The sequence below is a fragment of the Typopeltis vanoorti genome, chromosome 14 (assembly GCF_054136105.1).
Source record: "Typopeltis vanoorti isolate ZY-2024b chromosome 14, IOZ_Tvanoo_1.0, whole genome shotgun sequence".
Classification (NCBI taxonomy): domain Eukaryota; kingdom Metazoa; phylum Arthropoda; class Arachnida; order Uropygi; family Thelyphonidae; genus Typopeltis; species Typopeltis vanoorti.
This window is the reverse complement of record NC_143562.1, coordinates 48,548,406-48,564,442: the sequence shown is the minus strand read 5'-3', so window position 1 is coordinate 48,564,442 and position 16,037 is coordinate 48,548,406. Positions and strand designations below refer to the sequence as shown.

Below are 16,037 nucleotides of genomic sequence, written 5' to 3'. Positions count from 1 at the left end.
GACATATGAGTTGATTAAAATGTAATTGATACATCATGATACTGCTGGAATTCCAGTACATAAACTGGTAGCAAAAGGAGAAAGAAAATGAAATTGGTAAAGTGGATAAAATGGATAAAATGATGGGTGTTGGAGGGATGCAAAAAGTCGACTGTTTAAGGAATTTTACCAGATGGTATATTAATCAAGTATCCAAGGACAATTGGAAAGTCGTGGATACTTAAGACTTTTATGACCAGAAACACAAATGACGGTACATTTACTCAGGAGTGAGATCCAGCAGATGTCTTGTAACTTTTACGTTAAGGATGCATAAAAAGGATGTAAGGGAAAATAATTAGTTCTTTGCTGATGAAATAAAACTGGGTAGAGTAGTAGTGAATAAAGAAGATTCTGAAAGTTTTCAATGATTTAAATGAAATGGTAGTACAGGCAAAGTAGAATGTGGAAAGGGTCGTTAATATGGTGAACTGTAAGATTATGCGTTTTGGCGTTGAAAGATTACCTCCTCTATAATCCAGAGGAATGAAGAAACCAAGGGTTTGGAGAATTTAGTGGATAAGGAGTTTAAGTTCATAGGATATGTTGCAAAAGTGGTTAACTAGTTCATTGATTACCTCACTAAGGCACACCCTGTATTGCAGAGATAAGCACCTTCTGTACTTTTACACACATATGTGGTCACATTAGTTTCTTTGGAATGAGGAAGAGGTGGAGAGGATACAGAAGCTAGAGACCACCATCTTGGTGGTCTCTAGCATTCCACACAGCATTCTATGGAATGCTCTGCGGGATTCTCGTTATAAAGATAGGCTGAAGATTTGTTGTAACAGAAATTGGTTGATAATCTTAAATGATAACATGATACAACATGCACATTACTGAAATGTTCTTATAAGACTAAAACTGATACAGAAAATTTTCCAGTAGATGACTTATATGTGGGAGTGGGAGAATTAGAGGTATTCCTCGGATATTAAGCAGGAATGTGTTTATCCAGGGTGGAAGCACTATATTTTAGCTTGGAGAGTGGTGAATGTGTGGAATACGTGTGAACATTGTTGTCAGTACACACTGGTAAATCAGATTAAAAAGTGTGAGAGGTATTATATAAATGTTGGCTAGTGCTTGGCAAATTGTTTAGGGCCTCCCGTAATGAGTCTACGAATTCCACTTGATCCAAATAAATCAAACATTTAATACACCACATACGAGTAATTAGTGAAGTGCAAGATCCACACGATTATGTTTCTCTCAATGTTATCTCACATAATCTGATGTTCACATACAATACTTATAACCGAATATACTTATATCATACTTTTACATTCAAAGCATTTCAAGAAATGGTATAACATTCTCGAAAGATAAAGTTAAATAAAATGTGCAGAAAAGTTTAAACCTCTAGTTTGATTATGAACAAAACTTATTGCTGCTTATTCTATACTGACCTTTCTGGTAAAACTGCGAGCAACCTCCAAGTGTTTCTTGAACTGCCATCCTGATGGTGAGAGGTTGAAGAAGATGACATCAGGCCATAGCCAAGGGGAAAATAATCGATGCAACAGGATTTTTGTTAAGCTAAATAATAGAAAGAAAAGAAATTACCCCAAACTGCTTCAAGGAAAAGAAAACAATAATATTTTATATCATTTTTTACTAAAACAGCAAAAGCCCCTTTTCTGGCAATAAAATAACTTTTTATCGAAAAAATAGACAATACTTCTGATTTTGCTGTGGACAATTAACCAAACATTGAACGAAGCATTACGCTTGGGCGTGGATTAAAATTCTAGTCGTTATTGGAATGATATGCATGTAAAGAAAATGAAGAAAAACCCTCTGCTAACTCATTGTTTAAATACAGTTTTTACAACAACAAAAAACACTCATGTTTATTATTAACAAGAATATATTTAATTCTTCCTTCTTAGTTTTATTTTAATCCTTTTTAATTTTTCCTTCCGAATGAATTCTAATATATTTGTGGTGAGTTTGCGGAAGACAAATGATGCGGAAATATTATTATTTTTTACTCATCAAATTGTAATACATAGTGGTCGATATTTCCATAACAAAAATGTAATTGTTTCTCATCTATATTTATATATCGACAAGTAACACTTACCTCTGGTTTGAACTGATGAATACTTGGTTATTGCCAGACTGGGCATTGATCTTGATACCCATGGATGTCTCTGTGCAAAATATCATTTAATTTTAATTAACATATCTAAAAATACCACATTTTTGTAATAAATTCTTTGTTTCCTTATACATTCACCAATAATTTAAGAACAAAATTGGAGTAAATGAAAATATATTCCCTATTTTAATATAGTTTAATTAATAACAAAAATTAAAAAAAACAGGCATTCTAAAGATCAACGAATTATAGTAAACGGATTTTATGTCTGAAACCCAATAAGCAACTCATTAATCAAAGTTGGATTTCAAGTTGGATATCGTTATTTTTTATCCAACTAAATTAATTTAACGGTAAAAAGCAAATATTACAAATTACTACTCGTGTGCATATTGCAGCTATGTGATAAGACTCTCTTTCTCTCTCTCTATCAAATAAAAATATGTTAAACCTAAGCAACCTCGCCTAATCCATTTGTGAAAAACATTGTGGTTTATTCATTTACTTTTCATAACAATTACTTTATATAGTTGACGCTATGATTTACACTCACCAGAAATAACATCCAACGTGAACGGAGTGATGAGTGGAACGACATCGATCCAATCTTTCTCAGCTGCGAGATTTAATTTCTCTACAAGAATCCAAGACTGCTCATTAAAAATTTGCGCAAAGTCTTCAAGTATATTAAAATGGAATGCAGGTGTCAACAGCTTTCTCCTGGTTTTCCACTTTTCTCCTGAACTGGACATGAAGAAAATTACAAGAAAATCAGTTAACCAACTACACAGGGGATTTCATTTTTTATATTTTTTTAAATTAACCAACATGATACACTATAAGTTTCAGTAAGGAAATATCGTGAGTAGACATATTACTAACTATTATAAAAACAAAATGAACTCACGTCAATTATTCTTTATTCATAGAATTTTCACCTAAGTATCACAGACATGATCAGTACAGGTACAAGGCTAATTAAACAATAACTCTTATATTCACGAAGCGCCACCTAAGCGGCTAAGATTAAATTTCCTAAATTTATTTAATTATTATTTATTTATTTATTTTTATTTTATATTATGTATTCAAATTTAATTATTTAGTTATTTAATTATTCAATTAATATAATAATTATTTTTTTTTAATATATATATATATATATATATATATATATATATATATATATATATATATATATATATATATATATATATATATATATATATATATATATATATATATATATGAATACAATCATATGTTAGGAACGATTTGCTGCTTTATAAAGTACTATCTCCCACAAGGGGGAAAGACGTAGACCATCGGATCAATTTAGGTTAGGGGAGTGATGTAATGTTTCATATGTTTCTTTGTATAGCCGTTTCATTAGGAACCGACTTTTGTGAATGACTTTTGTCTTTTTCCAGTTAACTCTATGTCTGGTGTTGATGGCATGTTCTGCAATTCCAGACTGTTCGGGTTTAAGGTACTGTTTGTACGACTGGTGTTCTTCTAACCGGACCTGAGCAGATCTTCCTGTTTGTCCAAAATATGATAATCCACACGAGCAGGGAATCTGGTAGACACCTGAATAGCTGAGATGTTGGAGCTTGTCCTTTGGAGACATTAGGAAAGTGGAGATTTTTCTGACGGGTCGAAAAGCCACACAGATATTTAGCATCTTTGCTATGCGTTCACTAACTCCTTGTAGATAGGAGATAGGAATACGTGTAGGTTCTTCTGTACTTGAAGAGGATGCTGGAGCACGACTACTGAAACTATTTTTATGAAGGACTTCTTATAGCCATTGGTTATGAAGGAGGAATTAATATACTGTAATTTTTTTTGTAAAAGTTCTTCTGATGAACAAAAGGAGTGGGCTCTATGAACTAGTGTTTTTATAGTACCTGCCTTTTGGCTGGGATGGTGATGTGATTCAGCGTGGATGTATTGGCGTGTATGAGTCTCTTTCATATAGACTCTGAATTGTAGATAACCATCTGGTTGGTGAAGAATCAAGAGATCTAGAAATGCTCACTGCCTATTAACGTCTACTTCTAGGGTGAACTGGATCCTTGGATGAAGTGCATTCATTTTTGAGAGAAACTGTTGTAGTTCTTCTGAAGTGCCCTCCCATATGGCAAAAATGTCGTCCACATATCTGAACCAAATGTTAGGTCTGAGTGTAATGTTGTCAAAGATACGCTGTTCGAAATGCTACATGAAGTAGTTGGCAATAGCATGAGATATTCGATTACCCATTGCTGTCCCTTCGATTTGTTGGTATAACTGGTTTGTGAAGGAAAAATAACCGGACTTTATTACAAATTCAAATAATTTGACAATGTCTGAAGGAAATTCTTGGTGTAGTAATTCTATGCTGTCCCCCAACGGAAAATTCATAATTGCAAAACAACATATAGACTAATCATAACCTCCGAATCGTCCAGATGCAGATCGAAAATTTTATTTCTGAAGTCCACAGAATTTTTTATATAGGTAGCAGTTCTTCTAGTTGAAGAAGTAAGTAAATTTGACTAAAATTGTGATATGTTGTAAGTGGGACAACCGGTACAGTCTACAACCGTTCTTAATGGAATTCCTGGCTTATGTACTTTTCGAAGTACATAAGCCAGGCTCCTTTGAGCGCACACCATATAATCTCGGTGTGCGCCAGAAGGAGGTCTTTAGTGTTTTCTTTTTATCTTCATCCCATATCGATATTTTTTCTATAAGGGCAATAAGCTTTCTTATTTGTCAATCCGTAGGATCTGAAGTGAGGGGCCCATAAATCGAATAGTCATGGAGTAATAGTGATATTTTTCTCTCGTATTCTCTTCTGTCTTGGATGAGTACAGCCTTCCCTTTACCAGCTTTCGTAATAATTAGGTTCTTGTTATTTTTTAGCGAATTCAGGACTTGGGAGTTATTGTGGACAGAGAACTTAAGTTTAAAGGGAATATTGCAAAGGTTGCCAAAACATCACATCAAATTACATGGTTGCTGAAGAACATAGTGACAAGCGTGGATAAGGAAGTTATTGTTCCACTTTATGAGGAATTAATAAGACCTCATTTGGACTATTGCGCACAGATTGGTCACCTGGATTTCTTGGTGATGAAGAAATGGTGGAGAGGATTCAGAGGCGAGTTACAGAGATTGTTGCAGGTCTGTGGGATGTTCCCTATTAGGATGGATTGAAGATCAATGGGCTCCAAAAACTAGCTGATAGACGTAGGAGAAGAGATATGGTAGAGGCATGTAAATTATTAAAGGGATTTTATAGGACTGATACTGATGAACTTTTTAAGACCAGTGTATGAAAGGAGAGAACAAGGGGATATTCCTAGAAATTGTGTAAGAATGTGGTTAACAAGGGTGTTAGGACTAGATTTTTTGCTTCGAGGGTTGTGAATGGGTGCAATGCGTTGCCAGAGGGGGTTGTGAATGCTTCAACTGTGAATAAATTTAAGGAAAAATATGATAGGTATTTTGTGAACAATTGTTAGTGTGTCAGTATAGGATCTCCCGTCGAAAGACTCAAAAGTTGAGTCTTTTGACTCCATGGAAACACCGTTATAATAATAATAATAATAATAATTACTTTAATAATCCAGTTTAAACCAGATACGTATTATGAAGTTTACTAGAAGCATATTATTTCTCTGATTTATTTTTTGGGGGAAAGAACTATTATTTATATAAGACAGTCCTGAAACATACTTACCTAATTAATAATCCTTCATTAAACCATGGCTTGAGAAACCTGTACTCTTTTGACTTAAATACGAAAGAATTATTGCTGAGAAGAATCTGAAATAGAAGGAAATGCTCATATGCTACAAAGCTCGATTTCTTATATTACTTTTTTTATTGTCTATTTGTTTTAAAGAATACCCCTTGGAAAATATGCAACTATAATATCGGCATAGTTACGGATATAATCTCGTTAATTCTCTGTTTTCCTGAATGAATATTGACACCGTTCGAACTTCAATTATTAAGATTTGGGAAGCGATCACTATTAGCTGCTCATTTTTTCATTAGTATTTGTTTTAATTAATTTTTATTTGTACAAATTTTATTATTGGTATTTTTAAATTCATCACCGACTGAGACACGAGCTAGTGTACTCGTGATTTATGAGTTTTTATTTTGATTCATGTTTCAATGTAGTTACCGATCTGTCTCCATGATGATATCCACGTGACATCTGATGAACTTTTTCTGTGTAATTATGAATTCCTAAAGAGAGATAAAATAAGGAGTGAAGTTCTAAATGCCGCATATCCTCACATTTTTGAGACAAAGTGAATGTCTTTTATGATTTAATTTGTTTTAATTATTTTTATTTGTTTTTAATCTATGTTTTTTATTTATTATAATCTTTGATTATATTTATTTTAAATTTTAATTTGATTCTTTTTTTTTTAATTTGCTTTAATTAATTAATTTATTATGAGGGTTGTCTTTAAAAAAAAAAAGGATGCAGAAATTCGGTTTTTTTTTTTTTCTTTTTTTTTTTCACTCTGATTGGAATTTTATTCTTAAATGAGAGTCAGCACCACTAATGGTTATTCATCTCTGAATTTTAAAGAAATAAAAAGTAGCTATCTCCAAATCAAGCTACACCGAATAATTAAAACATTAACTGCATCATAAAAACGCAAACGTGTACGTGTGGTACATGTTCAGCTATTCGCTAAAAAGAAGAAGTAAAACGTATTATTAAACTGACTACAAAAGGAAGTTTGCTCGATATGTGAACAATATTGAAGCTAATTTTCGGATTAAAACCATTGCAACCATATTAGTGCATGCATGGATAGCCACGAAGATCATATATCTCAAAAAAAATTATAAAACCACCTGAAATAATGTTTAAGAGTATGGTTGTTCTAACGTCAATTAATTGGTCATTATCTTCACAAATTGTCGTTATTTTTCCTTAGTCATAAAATTCAACTGTGGAAGGTTTGTATTTCAGCAGGTAAATTCAAAATTCAAATTGCGGGTTTAAATTTTTTTTCCGAGAATTTTATAAAACCTTTAGTTTGCTTACGTTTTAAATCCACTTCTGCAAAAATAACTCGAAGTAAAAATTATTGTTCATAAACTTCAGCAGTTCTCGCGATGATAAGCAGTTCCACTTTCAAATGAGATCAAATGTCGTCTATAATCGTTAAGAAAGATGAAAACGACTCTCCTTTATAAACAGCACGTTAGCCAATGATATATTGTCCAATTTTTATGGATACAACACTATTCAAACCGTGCTCTGCGATGAAGTGTGGATAAAGGGGGCCATACATGTCCGAAGCTATGTAGTACTATTTGTCGCAGACGTCTTGCGACAGATTGTCAAGATAACCACGTAATATGCTTGAATGGAGCTTACTTGCAAGTTGACCTCACCTGGTACATCGATTACGTTTTGCTGTTATAACGAAACCTCAGTCTTCATGTTCCTTAGTAAAGAGAGGGCGACCTCTTAATAAACATCGGGAACACATTCCATTGGTTTGAAATGGTGCACGGAGCCTGGATACTACCCTATGCGAGATTCCCAGTTCTCTGGCTATATTAGTAATTCTGCGACCTTATTCACGCTTCCCAATAATTCTTCCCCACTTGGAATTAATCTAAATTATGTTTTTCAGCTCCGCCCGGTTAGCTGAGTAGTTATGAGCATCGCAACCATATGCCTGGGAAAGGAGTGTCCTGGGTTCGATTCTCGTCGCCGACGTGAGGAGACGCCAATCTTAGGCGTGGACTGAAGGGTTTTTCTCCCCAGTTTATCTGGGGATTTACCTCCCCAGAGCAAATCGGCCGAGTGAACACACGCATCTACAGATATAGGACACACCAGGAGGCATAGGGCTAGCCACCTTATAATTGGGAACGGTACGGCTTAGAAGGGGATAGCTCCGTAACAGGCCAATAGGCCTAATACGTGAAGGGAAGAAGAAGAAGATGTTTTTCAGACATTAGAAGACATCTAAGTTTGCAACTTTATTCCTTCGCAAAAACAGCTTATTTCAAACAGAATTCGTTTAGCCGAGCCTGTTGCAATTTATCCTGTAGTTGTTAACACGTAACCGCTTTGCGCGCGTTTCGAAAATTTGAATGTGTACCCGCTTTCTACTCCAAATCCTCAGTTGCACAAATTGCCACTTGCTGATTCGTCTGAATTTGGGATCATAATCTTCAGAAATATTATTCGTCCTTGGGATTTGGACAACAGTGTAATTGAAAAGCGTCATATCTGCGATAGTCGTAAGGCATGGTATTGCGAAGCTTCGCTTTCCGACGATCAGCTCAATGCTCATTCGCTCATATTACAGTTTTAAAGCAAAGAAAGCATACAGCGCTACTACAGGATATCGGAAATGCTCTCAGAAATTTAGATTCGGGTGGTTTCTTTCCAGTTCTAAAAAGTGTCAGATAGTGATAAACAATAATTTCAAGAATAATCCATAAATGATTCCATCATGAAATGAAAACTACAAATCATACAGTGATCTTAAAATTATAATACTTTCAAGTTAAGCAACGATATTAGAAAATTGATAATAATAATATGTGGATTTCACTGTAAATTCTCACTTAATATTTAAATCGTAATTGAAGATATATTTGCTACTAACCTGTGCCAGTTTCCATGTATTTACAGATACCAAAGGGTGCAAGAAAACCCATAATACAATCAGTTTTTCTTTTACAAACTGTTTTTGCAATCGCAGCAGTTCTTGAGTCAACGCTAGTGATATAAAAGGTATGCCGATGAAAACTCCATACGTATATACATACATTCATTCATATATATATATTTGTAGATTGACTCAGTTTACGAACATATGAACATATTTAAGAACTGTAATGATTTAAAACACTGAAATCATTAAGAATAAAAGTTTAATAAGGACACAACTAGTTTCGTTGGTAAGCCAACCAAGTGACCGATAGAAACAAAAAGACCGACAGAAACATTACACGCTAACAACAACATCGTTATCAAAAACTGTTGTTAAGTTTGAATTGGAATATATATATATTTATTTATTTATGTACACACACACACACACACACACACACACACACACACACACACACACACACACACCTATGGACAAAACATTAGACGTGATGATAAGTTCACACTGGCATCACCTCCCCCAACTCAGAGTGAAACGTCTTTAAATCCACAAGTGAACTCGAGTATCAATGTCAGTGGAAATACTGCGTGCTTAACAATTTCCAAAATGTTAATTAGGGCTAAAGAGATTTCTTGTAACTCTCTCTGAAGGATAAAAAGCTGGAGTGCAATTTTGTATTTTATTTTTTTACATACAACCAATATTTTATGAGGCTTTCTCACAAAAAGCAGATAGTTCTTGTTTCACAAAAAGAACTTCGAACATTTCCGAATTAGGATGACATTGTAGGAAACTTTTAAAACAAATTCAGCAATTCAAAGGATGTTTGTAAGATGTATTTTTGTGAATATTTCCGTGCAAAGTGCTTAAGTTCTCTATACTTTCGAAAAGAAATATTGTTTAAGGTATTTTCTTTAGCACTTGTAAAAAACATCCATATTACGTATAAAAATATTACCTAAAAATGCAGCAGTCCAAACTTTGTAAGTAAAAGGTTTCTAGTTCAAACGACATGCTGATATCCTTCAAGTTACTGTCGTTTTCTTATAAAAACGAGCAGTAGTCTTTCAACTCAAAATCAGTTTTAAGTACGTAGAAAGTAGTAGTAAAATACACCACCAGGAACATCTGCCAATAGGCGACCTTGGCAAAGAATTAATTCGTAATCGTTGTAGCGATATTTTATTTCTGTATCTTTTTAGCAGAGAGGGAAAACAATCTCTAGAATGCCTAATTTAATGGTTTAATTCTCTATACGTAGAAAAGTTGATGATCTAATACTAGTAGGCATGCTAAGAATTAACAAGTACCGTTGAAGAAAATAATAGGATAAATTTGAATAAGTAAAATAAAAACCCATAAATATGTGATTTGCCTGTTGGTCACAGAAATAATATAAAAATTAAAGACTCGACTTCCAATTGCTTGATATTTGCAGAGAAGACGCTACACGATGATACAAGTTACAAGATGATATGCTGACGCTTCGTGACCTTCGCACACGAGCACATAAATCACGTGGATCCTAAACGATTCTTTTTTTTATTCAGACAGGGAATCGAACACGCTAGAAAAAGACAAAATCGGAAATTAAATTTTCTTGAAATTTTACACGTAACTTTAGTTGTTAACATAGTTTTCTCTTGAGCCACTCGTATCATGTTCCTAATATTCCGAGAAGAACGAAGTAGTGTTTGATTCCCGGATTACATCCGAATATGTCAATGGAAAACTAAAAGCGAGTGCATTGTTAATGTTGGTAGTGCTTTCATTATGATAATTATTTCTGGAATTTTAAAAATGGCTAAACAATGTTAAGTTCACCAACTTGATAGATAATCATATAGATACAGTTTGAATTATAATAATAAAAACCTGCCGAAACCTGGAAAAATACTCCAAAGTGAAAAGAGAACATCTCAAATCGTGTTAATGGTGGAAAGTATGCACAGCACTCAACAGGTTAATCATCAAATGTCGAAGTTCTGTTGGATAATTCTGCCGATATGATCTCCATCTTCATGCATGAAGGTGTGCTAGATAGGTATTCACGAATATTGTAAGGCTGTTTTACTTGGTGAAATTCGGGGTTTTCTTCAAAAAACTGAAAACATGGCCAGTTTAAATAAGACACGATTACATATCTTGTTCATTTCAATTTCAGATACGAATTCGGAGAAATTATGTAGAATTAATAAGCCATGCAGCCTAGCCTAATACGTATTTTTAAAGTGAAAAAACTACAAGTCATAAAGTTGATATATTCTTCTTCATTTTGTCAATCATGATCTGAAAAAATTTCCTTTAATTAATATTTTCCCCACGTCAGTCAATTCTCTAGATTATCCTACAAAGATCAACCTTGTCATAACAGTTTTCTTCTAATGGAGTTATAAATCAAACCCTACTCAATCACTTTTAACTAATACATGATAATTTTCTCCCAAAGAAACTAAAATAATTTGAATGACGTCAATTGTTGTAGTAGAAAAAATAATAAAAATCACTTTAAAAGAAAAACAATTTCAGGTGCTTCTCAGTATATTAGCCGTAATTTTAAATAATAAGTGAACTCATCAGTGTTCAATCTTGTGTCTTCTAATGATGTTTTCTGTGTGTGGAGAAATCTTCCTCAAAAACAGACGTTACATAGCATAACAATTTCATAAAAAATGCCTCATTTTTACTTTCTACAACTTATACCACCGACTTTTCAAGACTTCTTATATTCTTCTTGGCAGTGTTTCAATGCATTACGTCTTTATTTCTTTTTTCCTTATTACGTTTTTATGGATGATATTGCGAGAAAACTGGTTCTCAATTTGTGCAAATTACTCACTGATACCTTTGAGAAATAATTATAGTGCATAAGAAGAAAGAAAGAGAGAGAGAGAGAGAGAGAGAGAGAGATATGAACATTGGTTGCAACTGAGTTACGGATGCTTGTTAAAGTTCTTAATATTCTCACACATTCCGTTAAACTTACTTTCTTCATTTAATATTTTTTCAAAGAAGAAAAGATGAATGCTCCCATGTTTAACTACGGTCATCAAATTCGTCTCTCATTAAACCAATCCAGTGGGACCATGTTTTCCTCCGACACATTGCTTGATGTTGCAAAAGTAGCATCATCCGAAAGAGAGAGAGAGAAAAAGAGAGAGAGAGAGAGAATGAAAGTATAGGTGAGTGCACATGCAGACCCAGATTTAGGCCAATAGATTTGGGAAGCACCAAAAGACAGCGATCTGATTAGAAAGCAAGTGTTCTACACTTGTCCTATCGAAGTCTAATTTGGATCGCTCGTTGTTGTTTGATGACCTGTACGATGAACGAGCTGTTACAGTTTTGGATGTTGATAAAGCACTTCAATCCTTTGTGGATGCAAGTATTCACATAGAAATAATAAAATATAAATGTTGGAAAGAGGAATAAAGCGAAAACTTAAAAGTCTAATTTGTTTACAGGTGAGTGCATGCACGAAATTGAGTATATAAACTTGTAAGCAAAATAAACATTTAATATCTTTAGAATTATTCATTTCCGTTTAATTAAAATTATACACCGTGTGTGTGTGTGTGTGTGTGTGTGTGTGTGTGTGTGTGTGTGTGTGTGTGTGTGTGTGTGTGTGTGTGTGTGTGTGTTGAAGCTCTCCAGAATCTTTCCTCACCTACATAGAGGTTTCTTCTGCAAATTTCCTTACCATCCCTCCCCTGGGATTCAAATCAACATCCATCACAGCACTTAGGGAAGTACCCCCAAGGCGATTCATTCTTTCCTGTTTTTTTCAGTTGTCTAATTAATACGTTTCTTCGTTTTCTTCCAAACCCATATTGGCTACCCTCTTGACACACACTGTTAATGCGATGTCATTTGCTGATGACCTTTGTATTCAAGTTCGTGGCTTAAGCCATTAGTGTGACAAAGTCGAGTACGCTTTTTCTTGTCTCCTCTTTTACAGTCAAGAAACTGAACGGTGAGTTCGAGTTTTCCCTGCACGCCATGTTCGTGTATTCCGTCTCAATTTTGGAGGAGTGAAGATTCCTTGGTGTTCTGTTCTCTCCGATAGGCTGCTAAACTTTCCCTTCTACACTTGGACCTTTCTTTCTTCTTTCCTTAAAGCTCCATCATAAATCTGAACAGAGGCCCTTCATTATGAATTATTTCCTTCTTCCTAGACTCTTTCATCTTTCATAGGTTATTCTCAGGTAGAGTCTCTCTCTCTCTCTCTCTCTTAGCAATAATCCGGATGGACGTATTGCTCTATTCGTGTTATATCATCCTCACAATGCGCATCTAGCATTTTTCCATGCGACTGTAAACCATGGAAGTCTTGGTATTACGTATGTCCAAATTACAATATTTTTTTAAGATTACAATAATAATTTTAAGATTACAAAATATCTTGTCTTCAGACGCAATCTTGCTGTGTATAGGACTTTATATATCGAGGATGATTACAGACGTAACTCTAGATGAGTGCTTGATGGAGTGACACCCATTACGACAGCCTTGATGAGGGATTTATTGTTGCACCAGACAGAAGGACCAATTAAACACCCTTCTCTCTGGTTTTGTTTATATCGATTTTTTTAGGACGAGAATCACTGCACTGTCGACTCGAGCTCTTAAAAGTGAAGGGCAGGATGTCAAAGTATGGAAACTTTGGCTCATGTTTCTAAATGTTGTCATCGCACACATAGAGTACGAGTCAGAAGACACAATGTAGTAGTGACGGTTATGGAGAATAGTTTGTAGAACAAAGGTTGGATACCAGTAGTAGAACCCCAATATAAACCTTACATTGGACTGATGAAGCCTGACTTTGTAGTAAATAAGGGAGATGAGTTAGTCTTTAACAATGTAAAGGCTGGCAATCACTTTCTACCATCCATCTTGAGAATATTGCCTACCATGCTGAAAACGGAGGCGAGGTACGGCTACTATAGGAAGAACAGCACATCGTACCCACGTTTACCTCTCCAACTGTATCTCTTAAAGATGTATATGGAGTCAGAAGAGTGACATGGACATATTAAGCTTTGTACTCTCTCTCTCTCTCTCTCTCTCTCTCTCTCTCTCTCTTTCAAGATACTCTCTTTATATGCCTTGCAGGACATATTGACGTCATGGAGGACTTAACAGAGAATGATTTCTCGAATTCCGTGGTAGAGTTCAATAGCACAGAATATTGGCCAGGCATAGATGTCTCCTGGTCCTACATGTGGAACTCTAGTATGTAGCACTGTTTCGGTGCCAAATTAGAAAATAAATAATCTCCTATAATCAGGTAATAATCTCAAAAATAGGGAGGAAAATCGTCTACAGCATAGAGCTATTTATAAGCATCTATGCCCCAGTGAAATCTAAATCACGACTCCACAATGGAAATTCTATCAATTGAACCTACATGTGCGGAATATTATTTTAGTGTCTATATTATTATTTGTATTCGTAAAATTATATAGCATAATGGATATTAAGTATCCAACATTTTTTCAAAGCCGAATATATATAGAAACTTCGGAAGTTTAAAAATGTGGACCAAAGCGCATGTGAAAATACAATCCTGGGCATCGGATTTGTCTTAGCTTGCACTACTTGAAAGACACTAGACTGCTTTCCAGGCAACCGTGTTTTCGCCTTTTATTAGTGCATTTTGGTAAAGTTTCGCTTCCCTGACACCTGACTGCTTCGCATTCAAAACTCCCAATCAGTATCAAATTTTATGTCAGGGAGTGGTATTTTTCACAAGTAAACGTTCTGTCAGTGCGAATACACATGCTTCAACAGCGCTCATATCTTTCAAGTAGCAAGCGAAGGCAATTCTGATATCGAAGCTCTCTGATTAAAATTTTTTAAATTTCGATGCTTATATTTTTGACATAAAATTTGAATTTATTTAATTGTATTCATTTAGGTTACAGAATGTGGGTAAATATAATCGATTGTCATTTGAAATAATAAGGACATTTAATCTGTTTCAATATTTACAAGTTTTAATGTCAAACAAAATATCCGAAGAAAACAAAATATTAATGATATTAATATTATTATTTATATGAAGTTCGAAAACTTAAAAAAAATTATAATAACTGTACAGCATGCCATGAAGTTTTCACTTATAGCCTTCTACAATTTTGGACTCACCAAATTCAACAACATTTATGCCGCAGTCAGAAACAGCATATTGTAAATTCTTTCCGAATTAAATTACTATGTTTCTCCAAAACAGAATTCTATGTCTAGTTATGAATAGAAGAGTTTATACTGACCATGACTGAGACCACGTTTTCTACTCTCCCTGTAGCATTTGTAAAGGATATCCAAATTACCTATAAAAAAATGAGGGATAGGTCCCGGTGCATTGGCAAGTGAATGATTGCATTGGTATTGAATTGCATACAGCAGTACAGTAAATAATAGCAATATGATTAAAAGTAAAGTAGTCGAAATGACTGGAAAGTAGACGTTTTCTAGTTCAAACAACATCGTGCTTATCAGCAGTAGTTCTGCAATTCAGGAGGAGTTCTAACATTATATAGGAAAAAAGTAATAGAGTACATTCATAGGAAAAAGTGCCAATAAGCGAACATCGTCATGAATTTGTAATCGTTGTGACCAATTTTTAACAGACAAGGAAAGTGAGAAATATGTGAAATAGCATAACCACCTTTATGATTTGATCTCTAGATGCAAAAAAGTGGATTATCTAGTACTATTGGGCATGCCAAGTGATAAGACGTAGCCTTGAATAAATAACTACAAAAACTTGAATTAATAAAATAAAATAAGCACTCCTAAACATGTGATTCGCCTGTTCATTGCATGAATACTTTAAAAAAAAATTAGAAACTGGATTTCTAATAGGTGGATGCGTTCTGAGAATACGCAGTTGACACATGATACCATGGTGACGCTTCGTGACCTTCGCACACTTGCAGTTAATCACGTGCATCCTAAACAATACTTTTTTATTCAGAGAATCGAACACGCTAGAAAAGGCAAAACCAACAATTGAATTTACTTGAAATATTTTAGGTAACTATAGTTGTTGGACATAGTTTTCTCCACAGCCACTAGTATCACGTACTAGTGGCTACGGAGTACTTAGTACTCGGAATATTCATGATATTCCGAGAACTAAGTAGGTCCCTGATCGATGAGGATTGCAGCCGAAAGTGTTAATGGAAAAAAAAAAACCAAAAGCCTGGTGGATTGTTAATTTTGGTAAT

The 16,037-nt window shown here is 34.4% G+C and overlaps 1 protein-coding gene across 1 annotated transcript in view; it reads right to left on the bottom strand.

Moving 5' to 3' along the window:
- LOC150099439 (cytochrome P450 4V2-like) overlaps positions 1-16,037 on the bottom strand; it is a 115,827-nt gene that overhangs the window by 57,687 nt on the left and 42,103 nt on the right. Inside the window, exons 4-7 of the mRNA XM_090404353.1 lie at positions 5,877-5,962; positions 2,700-2,890; positions 2,129-2,198; positions 1,452-1,581 (exon numbers count right to left, since the gene is read on the bottom strand). Coding sequence (XP_090260479.1) covers positions 1,452-1,581; positions 2,129-2,198; positions 2,700-2,890; positions 5,877-5,962 — 477 coding nt within the window. The remainder of the gene's footprint in view (positions 1-1,451; positions 1,582-2,128; positions 2,199-2,699; positions 2,891-5,876; positions 5,963-16,037) is intronic.